We start from the raw sequence: 25,469 nt of genomic DNA, 5'->3' as shown, positions 1-25,469 counted from the left end.
GTGTGGTTGGGCCACCTTTGGCACATCTTGAAGATCCAGCTGGGCTGGCAGATCCAGCCTCAAGACACATCACATATTTCACACCCTGTCCCTTCCACCAGCTTTGCCCTGAGAGTCTTTAACACCAAGATTAATTCTGCAAGGCCTTCAACGCTTGTAGCTGTCCCCAAAATGCCCTCATGACCATGTCCTGTAGTTGGATGTCAAGGGGTTTTTTTATCACTGTGAGTGGGATGAGAAAAAAACTGCTGTTGAGTGTTAAATTCTATGCTCACCTAAATATCAGAGCCCTGCTTTGACTTAGCGTCCACTTCCACCAAGGGAGCTCATGCACTGCTCTTGGGATCAAAAACTGGAGGGCTGCAGATGCTTTAAAAGGCTCTATATGGTTTTTAAAAGTCCCTTGTGGTTTATCTTGTCAGCTCTTCTTCCCTCCTTCCCAGGAAGGAATGTGCTGTGATTAAAGCTTTTCCTTCCTTCTGCAAGCTGGAAATACTGGGCCTTGAAAATCTGCAGTGCCCACTGAAATGGCCCGTGAGTGCCCAGTGGAGACAAAACTGGGCTGAAAGGACAAGATCATCTCGTTCCAACCCCCTGCCATGTGCAGGGACACCTTCCACGGTCCCAGGGTGCTCCAGCCTGGCCTTGGACACTTCCAGGGATGGAGCAGCCACAACTTCTCTGGGTATCCTGTGCCAGGGCCTCCTCACCCTCACAGGGAAGGATTTCTTCCCAATATCCAAGCTAAACCTCAAGTTTTGGAGTTCAGCTCTGAGATTGCTGCTGTGCAGTGCTGAGCTTGCTCTGGAGGAGAGCTAAAACCAAGGGCCTCCCCACACAGCAGTGCAACGGAGCTTTTAAGCCTTTTTGAGCAGGAAAAGAGGGCTAAGTGCGAATGCACTCCAGTCTGTCGGGGCACCCTGCCCAGCTGGGCCCACAGCAATATTTGTTCTGTGTTTTAAAATGCACAAAAGTGTAAATGTAAATCTCTCATTACTGAGATGCTTCATTTTATTCAGCATCAGGGCTCGTGAAGCCACCACTCAGTGCAAGCGAGCTCTGTTTAACTCTGGCTCTTGGGAAAGCCAATTCCAGCAGGAATTCAGAGGACCATGGAATGGTTTGTGTTGGAAGAGACCTCAAAAATCATCTTGTCCAATCCTCCTGACATGGGCAGAGACAACTTCCACTATCCCAGGTTGCTCCAAGCTCCATCCAACCTGGCCTTGGACACTTCCAGGGATGGGGCAGCCACAGCTTCTCTGAGCAACCTGTGCCAGGGTCTCACCACTCCCACAGGGAAGAATTTCTTCCCAATATCCCATCTAAATCTATCCTTCTTCAGCTCAAAGCCATTTTCCCTTGTCCTGTCACTACAAGCCCTTGGAAAAAGTCCCTCTCCAGCCTCTTGTGTGTCTTTTAGGTACTGGAAGGTATCAAAGTGTGGAATTACAACAAGACGGCAGTGTTGGGGGTGTTTGATGGGATCTTCTGAGCTTGAGAGGAACTGTTCTTCTTTTCATGACTTTGGTGGGACTCACCAGCTTCACCCCATATTGGGAAATGTGGAAAGGATGCAAAAGGAGGGACCAGAGAACCATGGAATATCCCAGAGAAGGACTCACAAGGATCACTCAAACCAAACTCATCAAACTGGACTTGCTGGGGTGTGAAGGCCCCACCACCACAATTCTGGTGACAAACATGCTGACAGCAGAGCTGGGAGCATGAGATTCCCCTTCCATCCCCTGGCTGGATATCCAGCCCTTGGATGCAAGGAGTGACGGAGCTTCCAGGGCTGAAAGGAGCCAGAGCATTGGAAGCCAAAGGAGGAGAGCTGGAGTGACCAGGCAACCCCTGGGAATGCTGGAGAGACAGCCCAGCCTCTTGGCCACCTCACCCTGTGCCAGCTGGAGAGCAAAGCAGGAGCCCAGCAGGTTTTGTCACATGCTGACACCCTCCTGGCTGCAGTCTGTGGGGTGGGAGATGCTGGCACAGTGGTCCAGGGCAGAAAACAGGGAGAGCTTTCCTGAACGTTCCTCCCTTCCCTGCCCAGGCACTTCTGTGTGGTCAACGTTGGCCAAAAAACTCTTTAACATTTTTGACAGAGCCACAAAGCTTGTTGCACTAATTCCCACCAGCCCATCAACAAAAAAAAAACAAAAAAAAAGAGAAGCAGAAATATCCAGGACCTCCCTCCCATCTCCCTGAGGCTTGTTCACTATGAATTATTCTCATGGATGTGCCTGGAGCAAAGTGCCAGAAGGCTGACCCACGGAAAATCCAAAGGGAATTAATTTGGGATCTTGGTGATGTTTCTGCAAACCAGGCTGTGTTTTGTCCTCTCCTGAGCCAGACAACAACCACTGGGTCCCTCTCCACCAGGACACACCGAAGGTGGGACAGCCAATGCATCCCAATGCCAGCACAGACTTCAGGAATTCTGTCTGTGGATTTGCACTCGAGAAATCCACAATCCTGAGCCCTCTGCCATACAAGAATTCAGGTTGCAAAGCAAACAGAAAACGCTGCTGTGCTGCTTTAATTCTCCCCTGCAATTAAAATGCAAACCCTGGACCATTTGGCCGTGGGTGTGCAGGATGTGGTGGGAATTGAGGGAGAGCAGGAGGTTCCACATGATATTTCCTCAGTGGGACGAGCAGAGCTGCATCTGCTGCCGGCCACATCAACAGTTCCAGTCCCAAACACTGCCCATGTGGGCTGCAAACCCTGCCCAGGAAGGCTCTGGAAAATGATGGGATGCAGTAGGGAAGAGCCTGACTAATTGCTACATAAAATATTATCCTTGAACTGTCACTACGCATGAAATTTCTAAGGTTTTTTCATAACAGAGGGAAAAATATTTTATCTTTTTTCCTTTTTCATTTAAAGTTGTACCAATGCTCAGCTCTGAGTGATGCATTTTTTACTTCTTCCATTATTTCTTTTCTGTTTTCCTTCCCCCATTAGGAGCTTCCTAAAGACAAAATCTGTGGAATTTGGAAAAGAGGCAAACACAGGCTGCTGTCAAAACCTTGGTTTGCACAAGTCAGGCTCATTCTGCTGCCTAAAACTGAGCTGAGCGATTTTGAAAATATGAAAACAATCAAGCACAAAAACAGATTAAAAAAACCACTGGTTATAATTTTTAAACATCCTAAACTTTAAATATTCCACATTCATCCCCTTAAAAAATACATTAAAAAGCTCTAAGTGCAAAAGGTATTCAGATCAAAGTGATGTCACAAATACAACAGTTAAAACTAATTAGTCCCTATGAACTTATTTTTAAAGGAACAGACAACCCAGCTTGGTCAGATGATGGATTGAGGAGGCAGGGATGCAGGAATTGTCCTGCACATGGAAATTTAGCTCCCAGCCTGCCTTCTGAAGTGACTGGGTTTTGACAAAAAGGATGGAGGATAAAACAAGGGGAAAAAAGGAATCCTTTACTCACTAGTTCACGGTGCCGTATCCCTTGGCTTTAGTAAATCCCACGGAAATGGCAACCACCAAGGCAGGGAGCCCTATGGAAATGAAACAGGAGGAAATTGGTCATTTCATCACATGCGCAGCCCTCCTCCCACTCAACATTCCTCATTTTTCCCAGAGTTATTCCAGCACCATCCATTTCAGCCTGGGGCAGAGACTGAGCTCAGGACCCTCAGAACTAAAAGCAAGAACTTTAATTACCGCTGTTATTTAAATAAATACCATGAGCTGCAATCAGCTCCTGCACTGCTGTGGTCTCAACAGTTGGGGGGAGGGGTCTTTCAGTAGATTCAGATATATAAAATTGATTTATTTTATTCTTAGGTTCTTCATGGTGTCTCTGAAGTTGGAATATTCAGCCACAACCCAACTCCAAGAACCCAAAGATTAAGAGCTTTGTTTGCACTTAGCGTAGGATGAACAACCCAGGTTCAAATTTTCCCTAAATAAGACAGAAAAGGAAACTAAAACTGAGTTTCCCTATCCCAAACAGGTCCCCCAAGATCTGTAATGGAGCAGATTCCTCTGAACAACAATGAGAAAGGGTTTCAGGTCTCTTGCAGGATCTATGAAGGTTCAAAGCTCAGCTCTCCCCTTTCCCTAAAGAAATGTCTGGAGATCAGCTCATAACATCAGGTTCTTCAGCTCTGGAGGTCTCCATGTGGCTTTTTATAGCCCTCCTCTCTGTGGCAGGAGGAATTAAGCTGTCTCAACACTAAAGATGGGAAAATCCCATTAGGAATCAGCAGGATCAGTGGCCAGCTGGGATTAGCGCCCCTTGACAAGGCCCTAATTCGTGAGCTGCAGAGGGCACGGCAGGTGACTGCAGGAGATCCAAGGAACGTGCAGGCACAGCTCCCAGACAACATTCCTCTGGGTAGGGGGTCCCCAGCAACACAAATCATCCCAAGGCTGATTCATAGTGAGGCTCTGCAGCAGCTGGGAGACACAGGGCCAAGGTGGCTGGAATATGGAGCATTTGAGGGTTATCCTGCAGGGAAGTGCTTCTCTGCCCGTGTGAGATTTCCAAGCACAGGTGACATTTCATCAGCCCAAACCCAACATGCAGTGGGTTTAAAAAGCATCTATTTTAATATTAGTTCCTTTCCTCTTTCCTTTCCTCTTTTCTTTCCCCTTCCCTTCCCTTCCCTTCCCTTCCCTTCCCTTCCTTCCCTTCCTTCCCTTCCCTTCCCTTCCCTTCCCTTCCCTTCCCTTCCCTTCCCTTCCCTTCCCTTCCCTTCCCTTCCCTTCCCTTCCCTTCCCTTCCTTTCCTTTTCCTTTTCCTTTTCCTTTTCCTTTTCCTTTTCCTTTTCCTTTTCCTTTTCCTTTCCATTCCTCCTTCCCTTTCCCCTTCCCCTTCCCTTTCCCTCCCTTTTTCCTTTATCTTTCCTTTTTTCCTTTCCTTTCTTTCCTTTCCTTTTTTCCTTTCCATTCCTTTTTTCTCGTTTTTTCCCTCACTGACTCTCACTCATCCTCCTTCACACCTCATCTGGATCAATCCTGGCTGCTGCATTCCCTAGGGTGCCATCCATACAGCATCCCATGGGAAGAAACCACATGGGAGGGGACATTTTCAGGAATACAGCTTGGTGCAAGAGACCCTGGGAAAGAGGAAATTTGGCAAAGACACCGCCAAAAATAGCAACTTGTTCTTCACAAATTGCTTCTCTCCGACGTGGTAATTATGCAGAAATCCAGAGTGGGGCTGTGAACTTGGCAGCTCCAGGGACTGGCTCATTCCAAGGATGGGTGAAAGCCTCAGTTTGGGCTGGGAATGGGTCTGGACAAGGAGCAGCTGCTACAGGTGGCAGCTAAGTCATGGTAGCTCAGCCAAAGAGAATCATAATGAGAGGTGCAGCCCTGGGAGAGCTGTCAGTGCTCTAAGGAAAGTCAGATGGGATTAGATTGAAAAAAATCCCCACCAAAAAAACCAAATTTTCATCTAATTTTTTTTTATAATTATCAAGACATTTATTCCTAACTGGCCTGTTCCATATACCTGGTGTGGTACAGGCAGTACCAGCAAGGCTTTGGGGGCTTTCTGCACAAAGGGAATTTAACACTCACAATTCCAAGTAAACCCATTCAAAACCTCTTTCAAAGAATTTTGTACTTCCAGGTCACAGGAGAATCAGGCCATGTGTTAATCATGTTCCACTAGAGAAGATGTTTGCTAATAATTCCCAAGAGCCATTCTTGTTATAAACAGCTGAAGACCCACTCAGAGGCTGAGCTAGGGCAGCATTAAAAATCCAGCTGTGGAAACTATAACAGGGTCATAAAAATCCTGACAAATAATATTTCTTCTTTATTGGGGCTAAATATGATGACTGAGCTGTTCCCAGGGAACAATTTATCTGTCGATTCTAAACCAGAGAATATCCTGAATTGAAAGGATCCACAAGGATCATCAAGTCCAGTTCCTGACCCTGCACAGGATCACCCAAAGAGTCACATCATGAACTTGGGAGCATTGTCCAAGCACGGGAAAGAATCATTAATAATAGTTATTACTAATAATAATTTAAACATTGAATTGCAAAGTTGCACATCCAAGAGGAGACCAAAGAAATATAAAGTAATCCTCCCTGCTGCTGAAATTCTCTGCAGCTTCAATGAGCTACAGCTGAGAGCAGCTGAGAACTTGGCAAAGACATCTCCAACTACGGCTTAGAGAAATGCAAATGTGCAAAGAAAGGAAAGGGGGGAGAACCAGCCCATGACAAAGTGAATTGTGCTAATTATTTCAGATTATGCTCTTTAAAACATATTTTCGGCTTCTTTCCTCTTACAAGTGCCATTAATCCCAGCTCTACAGCTGAAGTCTAGCAGGATGCTAAATATCCAAAATTCCCTTGCCGCCTTAATAGGCAAGAGTGTTCTTCATTTCTTGTCCTAACCTACTCCAAATGGTTATTATGCATCATTTATCAGTAGTGCATCCTAGCTCAGAGCTGACTACATTTTACTAGCCGCGCAAATTATGCTTCTACACATGTAGGGGGATTTTTTATTTTTTTTTAATCTGTACAGACTACAAATGTGAATGCTGCTCATCCAAAATTCCCTTGGCTAACACACCCATCTGTCCTCCCAGCTTTTACAAATCAGGGGGGGAAAAAAATCCCTTTTTATTACCTAGGAAAGCTATTAGTCTGTTACATTTGATATCCCTGACATTGCTGGAGTCACCAAGGAGGTATAAACATATGCATGAGCACACCCAGGCTCCTGCAGCCTGTCCTCTGCAGGTATCGTGGTTCTGCTCCTGCTAACATGCAAACCCTGGATTTTAATAACACAATTTATTCTCTATTGTAAGCAAAAGCTTAGGAGGGAAAACTTAAAGGGATGAAGGCGCTGCAACGAGGACGGCTCTTGATGTGCCAGAATAAATCACATCAGGGTGCTTGGTAAGCACCAGAAATCTCTTGCCTGGGGTGAATTGTGAGACTTCAGTAGTAAAATGAGGCATTAATAGAGCTCAGCCACACTCCTTTCTTTCCTTTGCCTCCTCACTTCTCAGCAACTTTTTGTGCCGCTGCTCCTTTCAAACACAGCCTTGTTATCGTTTTGAAAGCCCAGGTTTATGGGTTTGTATTTGTTTTCTACTACAGAATGCATCATTTGAGGCTAATAAATTAAACATACGGCAGAAGCAGAGGGAGAAAAATTAGTTACAAGCATCTGCAGCGGTCTCGCAGTTTATTTGTCTCCGAAAGGCGCTGCTGCCATGGAGACAGGATTTCAGAGTTTGCTTCACTCCAGGTTGCTCTGCAGAATCTTAGAACCATAAAATCACTGAGGTTGAAAAGACCTCGAGGATCATCGAGTCCAACCAGGTCCAGCACTAAACCATGACCCTAAATGTCACTGGTTCATGGGTTTTTGAGCGCTTCCAGGGATGGTGAATTCCACCACTTCCCTGGGCAGCCTGTTCCAATGCTTGGCCATCCTTTCAGTGATGAAATTTTCCCTAATATCCCATCTAAACCTCCCCTGGTGCAACTAGAGCTGTTTCCTCTTGCTCTATTACTTTCACCTAGGAGCAGAGCCTGGCCCCTCTGGCTGTACCTTCCTGTCAGGGAGCTGTGGAGAGTGAGAGGATCCCTTCTGAGCCTTCTTTTTTTCCAGGCTGAGCCTCCCCAGCTCCCTTAACCACTCCTGGTGCTCCAGAGCCTTCCCCAGCTCCACTGCCATCTCTCGACATTTTCCACGCCTCAATGACTTTCTTGTAGAGAGGAGACCAAAACTGGAGGTGTGGCCTCAGTAGTGCCCAGCACAGAAGCCCAATCCCTACCCTGGTCCTGCTGATGCAGGCCAGGATTCCCATGGCTGGTATCATGTACCAACAGAACACACCCAACAAGGAGGGAGACAGAGAGAGAAAAGTAGAAAGCAAGAAACAGACCCAACCCCAGGAGAAACCACTCTTGGAGCACCCTCTGAAACCTGAACTTGACTCCTCTATTTTCGGGTGTGCTGGGCAGGAGGCTCAACTTATGGATATATATTTTTAACCATTTCAGCCCTTCTTGAAACCCCTGCAAGGGTTCCAAGCACCCTCTGCCAAGCGTCCAGAGGAGCACCAGCACCTCCTGCAGCCTGGCCCTTCTCTGCTCCGCAGCCCCTGGATCCTCACCCCATCCGAGACACAAGAAGCGCTTGCGGATGATGCGGTTCCGTAACCGGCCCGTCACGGCCATGTAGGACTGCCAGGCCTCGGTCAGCACCCAGCAGAAAGAGGAGAGGAAGAAGAAGTGCAAGAAAGCCGCCACCAGCGTGCAGATCACCTGCAGAGAGGAGGAAAGGAGGACACGTGAGAGGAGAGGCAGGCGGAGAGAGCAGCAGGGAGCAGAGAGGAAGGAGCGGGGAGACGATTCCAAACCAGGCTCTGGAAGGAAAAGTCATGGAGATCAGGACATGGAAATACTGTTTCAGAGGGGGCAGGCTCCTCCAAAAGCTTTGACTTAGCAAAGATCAAAGCCTTGAATTTAAGCACTACGTGGAAATTATCTGCTCTTAAGCATAAGCTTTAGGATAAAGCCATGGTTAACACTTTAGAAGAATTGTGAAATTATAGAATTGTTTGAGTGGGGAGGAACCTTAAAGATCATTTAATCACAACCTCCCCAAAACAGGCAGGGACACCTTCCACTAGAAGTCTGAACACACATCCCATCCTGGTGCTTTCTTGGCTTCAGCAGGATATATTTAATTTCCAAAACATCCAAACTATTGCCATGATCTTTACAAGGCAGGGGGGATGGAGTAGTTAGTAAACAGTGTACTAATCTCAACTCAAAAGGTTTGCAAAGCACCACGTCCCTGGCAGCCCAGCCATGGAAATGAAATCTGAGGAAGGTAATTTGGATGGTGCCCCTGCCAGAACAACAGGGCTGAGTGAAAGAGTTAAGCTGTGAGAGTTGGGTGAAACCGCGGCTGCCAGGGGCTGGGAAAGGACTGCAAACATGAGGGCACAGTTGTCCAAGAGCACATAACTACCAGCAGACAGGACGGGAAAAAAAAGAAAAATAAAAAAGAAAGAAACTCCCCCCTAGATTAGAAAGAATTTCATAATGGTGAGCTCTACTACTTGGTGGGGAAATCTCACAAGGGAAATGCAGGCAGCTTAAGCCATTTAAAATTAAACTGGGGAAAGAACTGGCAAATGCATTATGAAGAACAATCCCAGAGTGCCAGGGAGATGGACTGGAAAGCTGACAAGCTCGTCTTTGTTTTAACTCAGCAAGGCCAAATCTTTCACTGGTGCAAATTGGTGCCGCTCTGTTTCACTCAGCCAGTTTTCCCCCCATCTGGGAGCTGAAAACTGTGAATCAATGTACTCAAGAAGAAAGTGATGGGAAGAAACTCCAATGGCTCCTGAGGAGAAGGGAGAGCAAATAGATTTTAAAAGTGACTATGGATGGAAAAAATATACAGCTTCAGGCATTTGGGTGAGGTTTATAATCAAGAATTTCTTTGCTTTGAGTTATATGGGGAAACATGGACTTGGCTTTACGGTCAATGAACGTTTCTCTTTTTCCTCTTTTTTCAACCACCAGCATCTTTCAAGCCACAGCTCTCATGCAGAGTGGCTTTTATCATGATTTTATCGGATTGCTCTCGATTCATCCACTGGCACCACCCGACGTTATCAGAGGCTGTGAACAAAAGCAAGACCATGTGTTCTCTGAGATAGGAACTGTCTTTTTTTGTTCCAGATTTGCATTTAACACCAAATCCCTCCGTATTCTGTTTAAAAGTGGATTCAGGATGTCAGTTCAGTACAAATAACACAGCTCAATATGGTAATGTCCAGTAATTTTCACATTTTACAAGAATCCTAAAAAAGCTGGGTCCTATCCATCAGCTTACAAACCCTATATGAAACAGCTACAAACAGAGGATGCTTTCTGGAATGGATTTCAAGAGTTTGCTATTTTATAACCCTTTTCTTTTTTGACTGATATCAGGTACAACACTGCTCACACCGCCTTCTTGATTTTGTTTCAAACCAACACAGCTCTTCCTTGTAAAGGGGAGAGAAAAGCATTGCTTTACACAATTTTATACAATTTTACACAGAGATACATTTGGGTTTGTTCTTTTTTTTCTCAAATGAGTAGTTTTGACAGAAAGGGAAGAAGAGAGGAGAGGAAGACAAGAGAAATATGCACATCTCAGCTGGACCAGGATGAACTCATCGCCTCAAATGAACTTGGCCAACTGATAGGCAGGCAAATATTTGCTTCTGCAACCTCTGCTGCAGGTTTTCCCTTCCTTGTGGGGAAAACCAAACATCCCCATGAAGGGCTAAGCACAGGGATGTGATGTCCCAAGATCCAGTAGAGCCTATCAGTCTGTCAAGGCCATTAGCCCTTGTTTTCCTTTAAGAGGAGAAATCTGTTCCCTTCCAGCAGAAGCCTCGGAGACACGGCCACTTCCTGCAGCATCCCTTCCCTTTGTATCCCCAGATTGCTGACTGTAATTTTTTTTTTTAGCCTTTTCCCAGGCCTTTCATCTTCAAAAAGCTTAGCAAATCCAGGCGTGGAATCTCGCCTTTGAGGTTACACGGATGAAAATCCAGGGAGAATCTGACATTTCCAGGGAAGCCAATACCACAGAAACCTCCCAGAGAAGCCGCAATTATAAATCACCAACATTTTAAGGCACTCTATTATCGATAATTGAATGTGAATAAAATCTTAATTTACACTCCTTCGTCTCTCCTCTGTATAGTTTTCTCTCTCTGTTGCCTGCCAGAGACTGTTTACTAGATGGCTGAGAGGAAATCCAAGAATAACCTTTCTATTTCTGGGGTTTCATGCATATGGATGTGCAAAGAGCTAATCTGCCTCCTGCCATCTCTGCCGGGAGCTTTGAATCCCCACCAACAGCTCCAAGAGTCACGGGATAAAAAATCCACCAGGGGGAACCTGGGTTTGTAACTGTGCTCTGGAGGAGGTGGGAGAGGAGGAACACATCCAGCTCCTGTCCTGAGGTGAAGAAGAACCACCAAAGAGGAGGTCCAGCCATGGTTGGTTCTGCTGAGCATACCTCAGTGCTTCATCCCATGGAAAGAAGCTCCCAGCACGTTTGGTGTGGCAGAAAACACAACCAAGGAAAGCAGGGGCTTGGGTCTTCCTCTCTCCAGCTCTTGCCAAGCATGGAAGATGACTCTGCTTTGGGAAGGCACTTTGCGGCAGGAGCAGAGCTGGCTGCTTGTTTCCACGCTTCTCTGCACACACAGGGCTCCAGCAGCTGGAAAGTTTTTCCTAAAACAACCTAACCCAAAGGGCCTTCCACAGAAATGAATCCCTGATTCACTAAATCCTTCAGCTTCTCTGCAGGAATCATAAAATCATGGAATGGCTTGAGTTTTGGGAGGAACCTGAAAAACCATCTCATTCCAAACCCCTGCCATGGGCAGGAAGATTTTCTCCGTGCTCAAAGCTCTGTCCAACCTTGCCTTGAACACTTCCAGTGTTGGGGCACCCACAATTTCTCTGGGCAACCTGTTCCAGTGCCTCACCGCCCTCAGAGGGAAGATTTTATTCCTGATATGCTTCTAAAAGTGACACCACACTCATGCTGCCAAAGCAGGGGCTCAAAACACCCAGCTGGTCACTGGTTCCTGTTAAGCAATAACTAATTTTTCACTTCTGATTGTGATTTTGGCAGCAGAAAGAGTGAAGGAGGCGTCTTGATTCACGTTTTTTGGCTCAACAGAGCTATGATGGTCAGAGCATTTGGGAAGAGGGGAAAATTTACAAGAGGAAAATACTAATGGTGAGCTGTGATTTGTCATGCCAGACATCAACAAGGAACCTGAAAGTGCTTGAGCTGGAAAAAAATCATGAAGGCAACACACGCCTCTCCAGCTGGGTCTGTGGGAAGAGAGCAACCAGTGCTCATGGCTTGGAAAACCACACTGGGTCTTGCCTGGGCTGCTGGAGTCACTCTGGGATCTGCTCCGAGTCCCTCGAGGCCCTGCAGTGCTCACGGTGCATCTGGCAATGCTTCCCATCCCCAAAAAAAAGGTTGGACAGTTTTGTGCCTGTGTTCATTAACATCTGCCAAGTACTTTCAGCTCAGAGTATAAAAACTGCCGGAGAAATAAATGTAAAGCTGAGAGGTTGTTTGTTTGGGGTTTTTTTTTAAAGCCTTTTCTCAATCTGTCTTTGTAATTTTTTTGAAAATAAAATGGTTAAAGCCTCGCAAATCACCACACTTCTTCACCGTGCCATGTGCCAGCTACTCTAGGCAGATATTCAAAAATATCACATTGGTTTTAATCAAAGCCCCGAGGATGCTGACAAATTATCAAAGAGAGAGCGAGAGAGAAAATTGAAATCTGCCATTTAGCCGTGTCTTTGACATGTCGCTAATTAACAGATGGAGGAAAAATGAGGAAGCGCTGCCTGAATGGATCATTTCAGTGCTAAATCAGGGGGAAAGCAAACAAATAAACAAAGCCCCAGTGGATCCCTTACCTTATTCCGGGTCTGGGTCTGTCCGATGAGGATGAGGGCGTTGGAGGAGATGATGGAGAGGCAGAAGTTGATGAGGATGACAGAGCGCTCCGAGCGGATGTACCTGCAGCGAGAGAAGAGGGGAGGGAGACCCACCCTGTCACAGCTTGCCCTGGGTGACCTCTGGAAAGCAGCAATCCAGGCCAGGCTCTACAGAATTGCCAATTTCCTGAAGATTTTATGTGCTGGACAGACAAGAACGAGGGGGGAAGGGAGGGGGAGAAAATGCCTCCATCATCCCCATCAATGCTGGAGTTAGGAGCCAACAAACGAGGGGCCAGCCTAGTCTGAGCCCCTCCTAAAAACAATAGAGTGCTGCAAATCTTCTTCAGCTCTGCCTACTTGAAACAGGGGCTTTAAAAGGAGCTTGAAAGAAAACAAACAGGCAACACACGGAAAAGATTCCCAACCAAGAGCCACAGGCATGCTGGCGATGGAAGCAGATTACAAACACATGCACCTTGACAACAAAGTGTGTGTGATTCAGCATTCCACTTCCTTCAGCCTAACAACCCCTCCTGGGGTGAGAAGCATTGAGAAGCATTTCTGGCTTTTATTTTATCTTTTAAAATCTTTTTTCTTTTGTTTTTTTTTTTGTACCACTTCTCCAAACTAGGCCAAATATGTAACTGCAGCTGTGGGTTTGGGACATCAGGGACAGCAGTTTGGGAGCTGTTGCCTTCAGCACCTTGCAGGAGCCAACTATTTGTCATTTCTGATTTGCAGCACAGCACCAGGCTCACTGCCGAGGTAAGTGCACCACAATTAATTCAAACCACTGGCCAGGGAGGGAAGTTTCTTTGAAGGCACTTTTATGTACCCGATAAAACGGAAAGGGAACTGCAAAGGTGCAAGTCCTCAAGGACTGACTCAAGATCTGTGACCACACCAATGTTCACACACGTGAATTATCTCAAAGATGCTGCAAGTGCCCTGCCTGAATGCCAGATGAGTGAAGAGGAGATGCTGATGCTTATATAAATTAGAAACAGATGTATTAATCAACCAGCTCATCCCTGGAGGCTAATGCAGGATTATTTCCTATATTCCAGCACATCAACTATTTATGTTGGGAATTTAATTTCATTAATTAATTTTAGTCAGAGTGAGTTGGTCGTGCCTTGGCTGCAGAGTTTTGAATTTCTGATGAGGAGGGCAGGATGGGTTTGCTGCATATGTGTGTGTTCTGCCAAGGGTAAATCTGTGCTTTAGACCTAATGAAGGCTGTAAAACTTTGATTTTTCAACTTCCCCTTGAGCAGCACCTTCAGACAAACATGTATGGTGAAGATATGCTTTCCTGGATGCAAAAAAAAAAAAAAAAAAAAAGGTAGCATGAACTCCTACTTAATCTGTTGGAAATCTGGTTTATAGGAAGTTCTCCCTGGAAGTTCTCCCTGAAGCACTCCCAGCCCCAGAACAGGCTGCAAAATGTAGGATCCCTCCTCAACAAGAAACTGGGTTGACAGGCTGCAAAATGAGCTTCTGGTTCCTTCCACAGCCAAGCTGAGCCCAAATTTCCTGATTTCACTGGGCTCCATACGGTGCTGGGCACCACCTGAACCCTGCTCCATTTGTGACTGGAGACCTCAATCTTTTCATGCTTTGACTGTGTGAAGTAAAACCTCAAATCTCCAGTCAGGAGCTTCTATGGGGCAGAAACAGAGATTTGGACTCTGTCCTGGTGGGAAGGAGATGTAATAAATCTGTGTAGCAGCACGATGATCCCACTGCTATTAGCATTAACTTCTGAAGTCTCCACTGGTCAGAAAAAGGTAAGAAATGAGTTGACCATTAATCTGCATTTTATTGTAAGGGGAGATAATCCAGCTGTCCTAAGACTTTTTCCCCCTTAAGCCCCCATAAATCAACTCTCCTTTTTCCCTGCTTCCTGTCACATCCTGACAATTTATCTTGTTCTTCAGATCCCTGAACCTCCAAAGAACAAGATGTGGGTTGGCAATGAAAAGAATCAGAATAATTTAGATTGGGGGAAAAAAAATCTCTCAAGTTCCCAGTCCAATCCTATGCCCAAAAAAAGGACTGATTTCAAAGTCAGATCAGGTTTCTCAGGGTCTCATCTGACTGAGATTTGAAAATCACCAGGAACAGAAATGCTACCACCTCTCTTGGCTGACTTATTACAGCACTAAACTGCTTAACTTAACTGCTCTCCTGGTGAAGGATTATTTTGCTTTATATCCAGCTGGGTCTTTTCCTGCTGCAGCTGGTGCCTCTAGACCTTTCCCTACCTCTGCAAGTTGTTTGGCTTTTCCATGACTGCTCTTTAACAGCCTCCTCTTCTCCAAGTTTGTTCCCTTTGCCTCCTTGGGCATTCTCCAGCTCCCTCAGCATCCACTGGACTTGCTGGGATGTGCTGGTATCTCCGCTATTGGGGGGATCCAACACTGGGCACCTTTCCCAGGAATGGCCTCAGGAGTGTCCAGGTTGTTAAAGAAGACATTAAACAATGTTGGCCACTCTACCAACCCTGACCAGCTCTTGATTAGCCTCAAACCTTTGACCACCACCCTCAAATCCTGCGGGAATTTCATCCAGATATAAAGCCACCAATCCAGTGCATAATTCCATGATCTGGATACAAAAATGCATTTGGACACTCTGTTAATGGCCTCGGTAATGTCAAAATCCACACCAGCTCCTTTTCCCCACTGTCCATATAAGCAGTCATCCCATCCCAAAAGGAAATCAGGGCAGCCAGGCACAACCTGTCCTCCACAAATCCTCACTGTCTATTCCCAATCACTTCCCTGTCCATCATTTTGCCTGGAAATAACCTTTAGAGCTACTTGCTCTTTAATCATCCCAGGGGCCGTGTAGGCTGACTGGTCAGTTGTTCTCTGGATCCTCCTCCTTGCCCTTTCTAAAGGTGGGGGTAACATTTGCCTTCTTCCAGCCTTCAGGAAGCCCCCCAGGTGACAGAGAGTGGCTCCACAGTCACACCAAACATCTCCCTCAATGCATCCCACGGATCTGCAAACACCCAGATACCTTAAACAGTCCTTGTCTCTCTTTTTCTTGGCAGTGGGGAGCATTTTCTCCCCTGGATTCTGCCTCTGTGGAGGAATTTGTATGCCTGGGAGACAGCCTTGCCAGAAGAACATGGCAAAAAGGCACTGGGCACCTTCACCTTTTCAACTTCCTTATCCACTAGGCTGCTTGTCCCACTCAACACCATTTCCTGGGAAATCCTTTGATGCTGACGTACCTCCAGAACCCACTCCTGATGCCTTTCACATCCCTGACCACTTTCAAACTCAACTGAGCTCGGACCATTCTAATTCAATCCTGCATTCCTGGGCAATTCTTCCAGAGTCCTCCTTGTTAGCCTGACCTGGATTCCAAACATTTCCTTGTTAAGTTTCTGCTCAGTCAGAATGCTAAGAAGACCTCCTGCCACGCTTGCTTTTTTTTTCCTTCCATTTCCTCTTCTCCAGCACAGGATGCTCCACAGAAAGAAATCACCATTCCCCTCCAGACCCTCTGGCCAAAGAAGTCAGGAATTTGTATCAGAGGGGGAAGAAAAACAGACAACTTGATGGGTTTTGCCCACAAAAACACATCTGCAGCAAAGACAGAGCTACTCCAGGGTGCTGCCTTGCTACCACTCTACTGATACATGGATTCTGTCTACTAATCAAAATATGCTGTACTCAGCCACAAAACTGGGGGAAACTCACTGCTAATTTAGGGAACTTCTTCTCCAGCCTACAATCACAGAACATCCTGAGTAGGAAGGGAAGTAGGATCAGCAAGCCCAACTCCTGATCCTGCACAGGAGCAGGACTGCAACAATCCCACCCTGTGCCTGTGAGTGTCTCTAAACACTCCTTGAGCTCTGGCATATTTGGTGCTGTGACCATTCCCAGGGGAGCCTTTTTCAGTGCTAAACCACCCTCTGAATTAAGGAATATTTCCTGATACCCAACCCTCCTGGCACAGCTCCAGCCATTCCCTCAGGTCCTGTCACTGGTCACTAGTGAGGATCCCCACATGCTGTGTGAAGCCCTACACCAGCTGAAACAGATGGAAAAGGTGGGAAAAGCCCACAGTCTGTTTCTCTGCCCCCATTAGACTCCTCTCCTCTCCACAAACACTGAGTCACCGCTGCTTTCTCACCATGTGTACACACATCCCTCTCCACACTGCCACTTACTCATCCCTGCCACCTCCCACCAGGACCAGGAGTGCCTCAGCATCCCCAGCACAGGCAGAGCTCCTGGGTTTAAAGCAAGCCTTAACAGCCCCTCGAGAGCTCACTGACAGCCACTCAATCCTCAGGAGTGAGAAAAGCTGGGGCTGTTCTCTTGCAGTGATGCAGCGCTCACCCAGCTGCTGCCAGGGACAGAGCTCTGCCCTGCCCCACATGCTGATGGGCTGGTGGATGAGCTGCTCAATAGCAGGGATCGATCCCATGCTATGGAAAGGTCACTGACTCCAGAGGATGGAGAGCTGCAATGAGTTCAGGGATGGAAAACACACGGGGGCACTCCTGAAATGCCAGTGTGTCAAGGAGCTGCTTGAAAAGAGGCGTCATTTCACCTGCTCTGACCCCTGAGTGGTTGGGCTTTCTCCCCAGTTTTTCATTTCTACACCAGTTTTCAATTTTTTCCCACACGGGTGCTGGAGCACGTGGCCCACACACAGATTGTGCCTCCAGCTGTGACCCAGGACAGGCAGTGCAGAGACAGAACAAGGTCACTGCACTTCTGTGGCCCACTGTGTCACTGACCCCTCTGTCGAGCCTGCTAATAAGACCAGAGATGCACCATCTGCAGCAGGGATTTTTTGCAGCCATCTGTCTGCTGGGAACTGGAGTGAGGCCACCAACAGGCCACCAACAGCCCTCAAACAGAAACAACTTCCAGTTTCCAACAGGGCTGTGCCAAGTTGGCCGTGTCTGAAGTGATCACTTGCCTCAAAAGAAGCTCGTGCCATTCATGCTAGTGGCTGAGTAGGTGCCACCAAGGAGCAGCCTTTATTTGGGGATTTTGAATGGGGAGTGGAGGGGAAATTCATTTCCTCCCAGATATGTAGCCTGAAGCTGGGATCACCTCCCTGTTGCTTTTGCGGCTCTTTTCCTTCACTGTGTTCCTCTCCCTCTTTCTCGCCCTCCCTTCTTTTCTGGTTCCCATTTACACAAACAAACCCTAGCTGGGCAAAATTCTGGGAAAGCTTCCAGATTGTCAGCCTGAGCGAGCTTATTCATCAGAAGTGTTTCATACTCAAGCTGGGTCTATGGATGCATGCTCCAGATGCCTTTGTCCAGAGTTCTGAATGGTAAATTTTCTGGCCAAAGCTCCACAAAACAGCTGAGCTCTGGTGAGTGCTCTCCACACAAGATCAGGCAGCCAGGACATGAGGAGTTTCTCTCCAGCTCAGTGGAAAAGAACCACTTTGATGCTGCTCCTGTGTTTTGGAGACAATAATACCGCTGATTTCATTTCTAAGCACTCCTCCAGCTGCTGTCTATCAGAATATACAACATATAGGGCAAAACAAAGTGGGAGCCAGGAGATAATGTTGAATACAAAGTTCCTGAGGCCATTAATAGGAAAGCACATTCACGTCCAGCAGCTATGCCTAAAATAAAAAGGACACACAGAGCGCTCAGGGCTCAGCCACGGGAATGCTGTGAAGTTTGGAAAACATGAAAACATGATCTACAGAGAAGAAATGGAACAAACTCAGCGCACCAAAGAGAAATTCTAGAGATCATTCATTCATGCTTTACAAATATTTACACAGAGAGGCTCAGGATAGAGAGCCCTTCAATCAAGATATAGCTGGTCTCAGGATCACTTGGAAATGCATGTCCATCCTTGGCTAGCTCAGAAATACCCATTCAAGCCTCCCTTAAATGTGTCCTCCCATTCCTGCTGATCGTTTTGGCCATAGGCATAAGGCAAAGAGTGGAATGAGAAATTAAACAGAAGATATTTGAAACAGGTCAGGCAATTTACTGTCCTCAATAACAGTAAATATTGGAAGGGTAGGGGGGGAGCACAGTCCTGGAAAAAAATACATCATGTTATTCCAAATGGCTCTGGCATGCTCCAAACTGATTCAGCCTCATGTCTGAGCTTGGGCTTCAGATCCTGACCCTGTTTCTGATAGGAAAGAGAGGGTGAGGCTCGAACGCTTGCTCTTTAATCTTCTAGCCTAACTTTCCACTTGATCCTGACACCAGTGACCCCAGTAAGTCACCTACCGGCGCTGCTCAGTGCCGCCCAGCCTGAGGAAAAGCAGGAGAGGACAAGGACTTGAGCACATCCAATGATACCCCAGGCACGGAAAAACCTGAGTTCTAGATAAACGTTATCATGATCAGTCTTCAGCTGCCAAAATTAACCAGCCACTATGCACTGTCACAGTATCAACAAAAAAAAAAGATGCATTTTTTTTGCTCAGTTTTTACTCTCTTGTTTCTTTCCTCTATCAAAGCGCAGGAAAAAGTTATCTCAGTTCAACCTCTAAATGGAATTTACCTTTTCCTTCCTGCTGAGAAGAAGCACTGCACAAAATAAGAGCCTCACACTGATCCCTTCTCCCAAAAGGATCACCAATAATACCCAACTGTACTCCCTGCAGCCACTCCATTTGGATTTCACAGACATTCACCTGGTTCTGATTTGTCTTTGCTTGGCCTTGAGCCATGTGTTTGCCATGGATTTAGGAGAGACATGGATCTCACAGGATAAACTCAGACCTTGTTCAAGGCAATACAGGGAGAAAATCCCTTGCACACCTCGGGTCCTCCAGCTTAGAGTCACCAGAATGTATCTAACAGGGGCATGGGCCAATTGTTCATTAAAGCTTTGCTTCGAAATCCCTTCAGCCTCCATAAATGACACAATTTTAGGTTCCACCCGACCTGTGTACAGGAGCTGTCAGCAATGGGATGTACTGAGGGATCCCATATGCACCTGAAGCTGAAGGCAAAAAAGTAACTAAAAGTTTGAGGAGTTATTTAGATGATTTAAGGTTTAACATCCTTAAGCTCCTGAAAAGTTCTGCCAGTTCTTCAGGCCAGATGTTTTTCATGGCAGGTCACGGAGGTTTGGATGTTCCCAAAGAACTCCCTTGCAGCAGCATCTGCCTGCCAAGAGGCCGTGCGTGTCCACCTCGCCTCTGACAAGGTTTCCTGGGGTACACAAAAGGCATCGAAACCAGCACGAGGCTTTTGGAAACGGAACAATGTCCCTACATGAGGGCACGGCACTAATTTCACTCTGCTAATTTCTCTGGCACTGAAAGGAGAGAATAATGCCAGCTAAGCCACCAGGATGACTTTCTGCAGGGCCCACTCATTCCCAAACAGTTCCTCCTCAAGCACCAGGCACCCAAAATCACAGAGCAAACATTCCAGGATCCGTGTAGGTCAAAAAGACAATTATTTTCCCCAAAAAGAAGAGAATGAAAGCCATACCTCCAAACAGAGACATAAATGATAATCAACAGCAAAAGTGTCAGCGAGGATACTCCACAGCCTACAATTAACGTGACAGAAGGGACCAGCACCTTTTCCATGTTCTGAAAGAGAGAAAGTGAGACATTAAAAGATAAGTTCAGCCAGTTCTACCATGAAAATTCCATGGCAAGAACTTTCCTGTTTGTTGGTGTGTCCACTCAGCTGACCTTCACATCACACTGTGAATACAAACAAACAGGGAAGGAGACCAGGATCTGTTTCTGCCTGACCCAGCCTTTTTTTTTTTTCTTGGACCTGATTCTGCTCCCACAAACCAGTGTCAAGCATAAGCAACAATTCTGACATCCATGGAAGGCAGGCATGTGAAAGGTGTTATGAGAGGAGGATCACGCTCTTCATATCCAGTGTGAAAGTGGGAAGATAATTAATGAAGCAATAACAGAACAATTACAAACGAGCTCTTCTGGGATGGCGGTGATGAAGGGTGGAGGATTAAAAGAAGGTGAAAATTTTCCACCAACCACAAACATTCATCTGGAAAAGGATGAAATGAAGCAAGGGAAAAAAAAACCAAGATGTGTATCCTCCCCAGGGATCCACCATCCATCAATTCACTGCTCTTACACCACTGCACAAAGCATTTTTTCATAGAAGGGGATCACACAGGCTGGAAAACCTGCTGTGGAATGGCTCTTTTTTCTGACTGAATACAAAAGAACATCAGCTCTTGCAATATAAAGAGCAAACACACGCGGTAACCTCTCTAATGGAGTTCTCTGCATCCTGTGACTGTAACTGCCCAACATCTGCCACACTGATATCACTGAACTCGCCCTGTCCTCAGCGAGGAGCTCAATCCCACTTGGCTTTCTCTGCTGCAGGCATTTTTTTTCCCCCCTGGCACGTTTCTTATTTCCACACCAGTGATCTCTGCTGGCAGGAAGGCAGAGAGAGGCCGAGCCCCACGCAGAACAGACACCCAAAACCCCTCTGTTTGGGGTCACACTGTTTCCAGAGGACAGGGAGCCCAGTCAAGGTTTGTCATTACATTGGCACAGCCCCAGCACCTCGCACTTCACTCACGGAGATGAGATGGCTTCTGACACAGCAAGGGCTTAGCACAGGAGATAAAATTAAAAAAAAGAAAAGTAAATTATGCATGAATTTGGGAATGAAACAGGCAGTACTCTAAGGATTTGACTACACCGTTTTTTTGGCAGGCACGAGGCTGCTCAGCCTGAACCTCCAGACAGAGGGATGCCATGGAGCTGAGGCTACAGAAGCTCTGCTCCAGGCTACTGAGCCTTCAGGCTCAGTACATCAGGCAGGGCTCAGTGCTGGGTTTAAATGGAGCCTGGCCAGCTCAGCACATGGCCAAACCAAACCTGTGTCCACTTACTCGATGCCCACAGCGCCTACAGGGTTACTCCACAAAAAGAGATGAACGACCCACATACGCAGAGGTCAGAGCTGAATTGTCCCTGAATTTTTGAGGGCTTGGGAAAATCCTCCTTATTTGCTTATTTTGAGCAAGGACACCTCTCACAGCTGAGGGGAATTAATGAGGAACAGAACTTTCACAACTCCACTGCAAGGAACCCCTCAGCAGCTGTTGGGAAGGATGGAACAAGAACTTCCAAAATTTAGTGACACACTGTAGAAGTCTAGAAAATAAGGGGATTAATGTGAATGTCTCAAACATGGATGGTCATAGAGCCAACCAAGAATTGCTGGTAATAACGCACTGTGAGCAAGAACAAGGTGTGGCTGGAGAAGGGGCCATGCACAGGTAGGGCAGCACTTTTCTGGGAGAAAAATCCTTGCTCTGGCACCTGGAGATCAGCACAACTCAGCACTGTGCAGGCACAGGAATAAGGCTGAGAATTGGGCATGGACTATAGGATGGATCAAGACCATCCCAGATCCCTGAAGGCTCCAACCCACTTCCAGAAATGTCTAGAAGAACAGATAACTGATTTGCATGGAAAGAGAGAGACTTATCTCCAAAGCAGAGAAAACTGGCCTATATAAAGGTACTCCCAGGGCTCATGGGCACCCCAAGGACCCTGGACACCCCATCAGCTGGATCAACACTGGAGCCAGCACTGGTGATTTCTCTTTTTCTCTTTCCTTGTTTCTCCTTTGTTTCTCTCTCCTCCTCTTTAATCCATCTCCTTTTTCCCTTCTAATCTACCCCTTTATCCAAAACCCACTGCCATGTGCTGGCACCAGATCAGGGACTAACATAAAAATTTCCATCTGTAATTCACTTAGAAAACTTGGGAACCCTCTGACTTCTGCCATTCCTTTTGACCAAAAATTTTGGGTGCTTCCCTTCCCTTAAGGGTGGGATGTCTCACACAGTCAATGGCTTGAGTACCCAGCTGGCACCAATAGGAGAACAAGTGGTCTGAGGGATCTTCACTGGGTGCAGAACAGCTACAGACAAGAAACCTGAGCCTCATCAATCCCTCCTGCATTTTCCTCTGCTTTGAGATTCCCAAAATGCTCATGAGAGAGATGTTTCAGCTCTCCTGTGGATTCTTTCCCTAAACCTTTACAGACACTTGGGTCACTGTGATTTTTTTACATCAACTCCTCTGCCTGTGCTCCCATCCTGAGAATTTACTCCTGCCAAATCTTCATGCAAGGTTAGAAGCATGTTTTTGGGAACGAGGTAAACATAAATTTCAATGAAAATATCAACGCTTTGATTTTGTCTTCCATCAAACAAAATTGAATTTGGACATCATCCAGGCAGGGTGAGTGCTGATATCGCATCTTTTGCTCCTTATAAATTGAAATGTGGAAAGGACTCTGATTTAGTCAGGTAGGGTGTGGCAGAGATGGATGCAACGTCCTGTAGGAAGTCACAGCTCTGTTTGTCCCCCCTGCAGAATCCTGGTGGACAACAGCCCTGTCCCAGTGCAGAGTGCAAGGCTGTGATAAAATCACTGTGGAACACAAGACACCCAGCCATGGATGGCTCCTTGCTCGCTCCCTCCAAGCTCTTTTCCAAGCCTTTCCCTCTCCCTGCTCCCCCCTTACGGCAATCTGAGTTCACATTGCACAAATGGTGGCCTGGGATGAGCATCAATTGTGACATTTGATTTAAGTAGGTCTCATTTCACTGACTTTTCATGGGTAACTGGATAAAAGTGGGGGAGGAGCTCCATTAAAGCAAAGAAAGCCCGACATGTAACTCATTCCTGAACCATCAAGGGAATGGAGTTTGGTTTTTAAGAGATGAGCAGGCTGCATCCCTAAATCCCAACACTGCAACCCCAGCTGCTCTCCCTTCCACATCCTCCCTCCAAAGAGATCCTTCCACCTCAAAAGACCTCAAGTTCTCTCACTGCCTTCCCCATCCACTGTCCCACATCATCCATAACCCTCTCCTAGACCCTGAAGCTAATTAAGGATCTTCCACGTGTACTGGATCATTCCTAGCTCAGATGTTTGCTCCTACACAAGGCATTACACAAATAACGAATGGCCAAGCTTGAACCGGGTTTTAGGATGATAACTGATCTCCATCTGCAGCCCATCCCACAGGAAAGACTCTGATCTGCACCTCCTTCTTTGTCCTACAAATTTTCATAAACCCCATATTTAGAAGAAAAGCTTTTGCTGAAGACACGCGCTGAAGCTCATCCCTTCACTCTACAGGAAAGGAAGGATTGGTCCAGCCCTGATGGGATTTTTGTTGGCATCAAGAAGGGGGATAACCACAAAAATCATTGGCTGCAGGAAGAAGAGGAGCTTGTTCCTTTGGGAATATTCAAATAATTAAGGTTGGAAAAGACCTTTAAGATCAGCAAGTCCAACTATCAACTCAACACCACCACCATGTTCACCACTAAGCCATGTCCTCCCTCAAGTGCCACATCCATGTCTTTTAATCACTTCCAGGGATAGTGACTCTGCTATTTCATTGTTTCAATTCTTTACCACCTTTTCCATGAAGAAATTGTTCCTAATATGCAATCTAAACCTCCCCTGGTGACACTTGAAGCCATTTACTGTTATCCTAAGCAAGTCCTAAAGACTTCAGCCCCAATATCTTAGTATTCTGCTTTCTTCCTTCATTATTAAGGTTTCTTTGTCCTCCCCGCCTTCTTTCTCTATTCACCAATCTTCTGTTCAGCAAACAAATCATCATTTGTTTTATTTTTTCTGACTAATTAAACCCCCTGACAGAAGGTGATCAGATGCTGCAGGATCTGAGCCTTGTGAGGGAAATTTCCTTAAAGAAGGAAAAATGGGAAAATCAAAGTTGGTTTAAAAAATAAAGAAGCTACCAACAGAAAAATGTGAAAGTAAGAGAAGGAACAGTCCAGTGGGATTTTCACAGCATCAGAGCTGAGGGAAAACTGGTTATTTGCAGAAGAAAAAACTGATATTTGCAGGCCAGGAATAGGATCCCTACCTGCCTGGACTGGACGTGGTTCCAGAGAGGAACTGCTGAGAGGGACCATCCAAAAACCCCCTGAAACACAGAAAAAGCTGCGCCTGTTTGGAACGGAAAATAAAACTTTTCCCTGGGCCAGTTGGGAACAGAGCAGGTCGTTCTGAGTCGCAAGGGCTGCGATTCTGTCACCAGGCATGACAGGGGAGGAGGGAGGCAATCAATGACATCAGCCAGGATGGAAATAACGAGCGCTGCTGCCTGGGGCCACTCGCTGTCCTGCCACCTCATCGCTCTGCCTGGCAGGGCAGGACACTCCTCTTTCCCTTTACAATTTCACCTTGCTTCCTTCTTTTTCCTTCTCTTCCTTTCTCCTTAATTTTTGCTCTCCTTTGTCTTCTCTGCCTCCTTTCCTTTGGCTATTTCCCACGGCATATTCCACCTTTTCTTCTTGCTCTTAATGCATTTTTTCGGCTCTCCCCCTTTCAAATTCTCTGCATTTCTCCCCTCTCCTTCTCTGGCTTTCTGCAGAACGCTGTGAAAAGCAACTCGATTTGAGTTGTGCTTTTTCCATTACCCTGCTCTGGCTCCAGGGTCAAACAGGCTCCAATTAGAACAAAGTATTTCTTAATGCTGTGCAGTTTGCCCCAGACCTTACAACCAAGCTGTTCTTTCTGCTTTTCCCATCCTTTATTCCAAGAAAGGCTTGAGCAAAGTCTTTATAGGCACAACATCACACCAATAAAATCACCGAAAAATTAAACCATTTATTCTGCTCTGAAATTAAACACAGGCACACGAGTTTGGAATTGGGGGGGGTTGGGATTTGTTTGGTTTTAGAAACGTGTTTGCTATTCATAATAGCTGCCTTGAGCCTGACTTCCTGCACATTTGAAATTAAAGATTCATGAAGTCAGAGAATTGCAGGAGCTCCAGTTGCAAGGGACATCTCCAGCTTTACAACCCAATTTGCTGCTTGGAGCAAGACCAGCACTAACATCAGGTGAGGCTGGTGATGGCTTTGTCTGGATTTGGGAATTCTCCAAGATGGAGAGCTCCCATCTCACAGATGCCCATTCCAG

General features: G+C 46.4%; 1 protein-coding gene across 6 annotated transcripts in view; it reads right to left on the bottom strand.

The window, feature by feature from the left end:
* The window catches only part of ADGRB1 (adhesion G protein-coupled receptor B1), a 287,552-nt gene that overhangs the window by 48,140 nt on the left and 213,943 nt on the right, over positions 1–25,469 (bottom strand). For all 6 annotated transcript variants that reach the window (XM_030943232.1, XM_030943234.1, XM_030943235.1 and 3 more), the window contains 4 exons: positions 19,977–20,080; positions 12,489–12,591; positions 8,135–8,285; positions 3,458–3,527 (listed from right to left, as the gene is read on the bottom strand). In XM_030943232.1, the coding sequence (XP_030799092.1) occupies positions 3,458–3,527; positions 8,135–8,285; positions 12,489–12,591; positions 19,977–20,080 (428 nt within the window). The remainder of the gene's footprint in view (positions 1–3,457; positions 3,528–8,134; positions 8,286–12,488; positions 12,592–19,976; positions 20,081–25,469) is intronic.

The sequence above is a fragment of the Camarhynchus parvulus genome, chromosome 2, assembly GCF_901933205.1.
Source record: "Camarhynchus parvulus chromosome 2, STF_HiC, whole genome shotgun sequence".
Lineage (NCBI taxonomy): Eukaryota > Metazoa > Chordata > Aves > Passeriformes > Thraupidae > Camarhynchus > Camarhynchus parvulus.
Note: the sequence above shows the minus strand (reverse complement) of the source record. Positions and strands in the feature narration are given on the sequence as shown.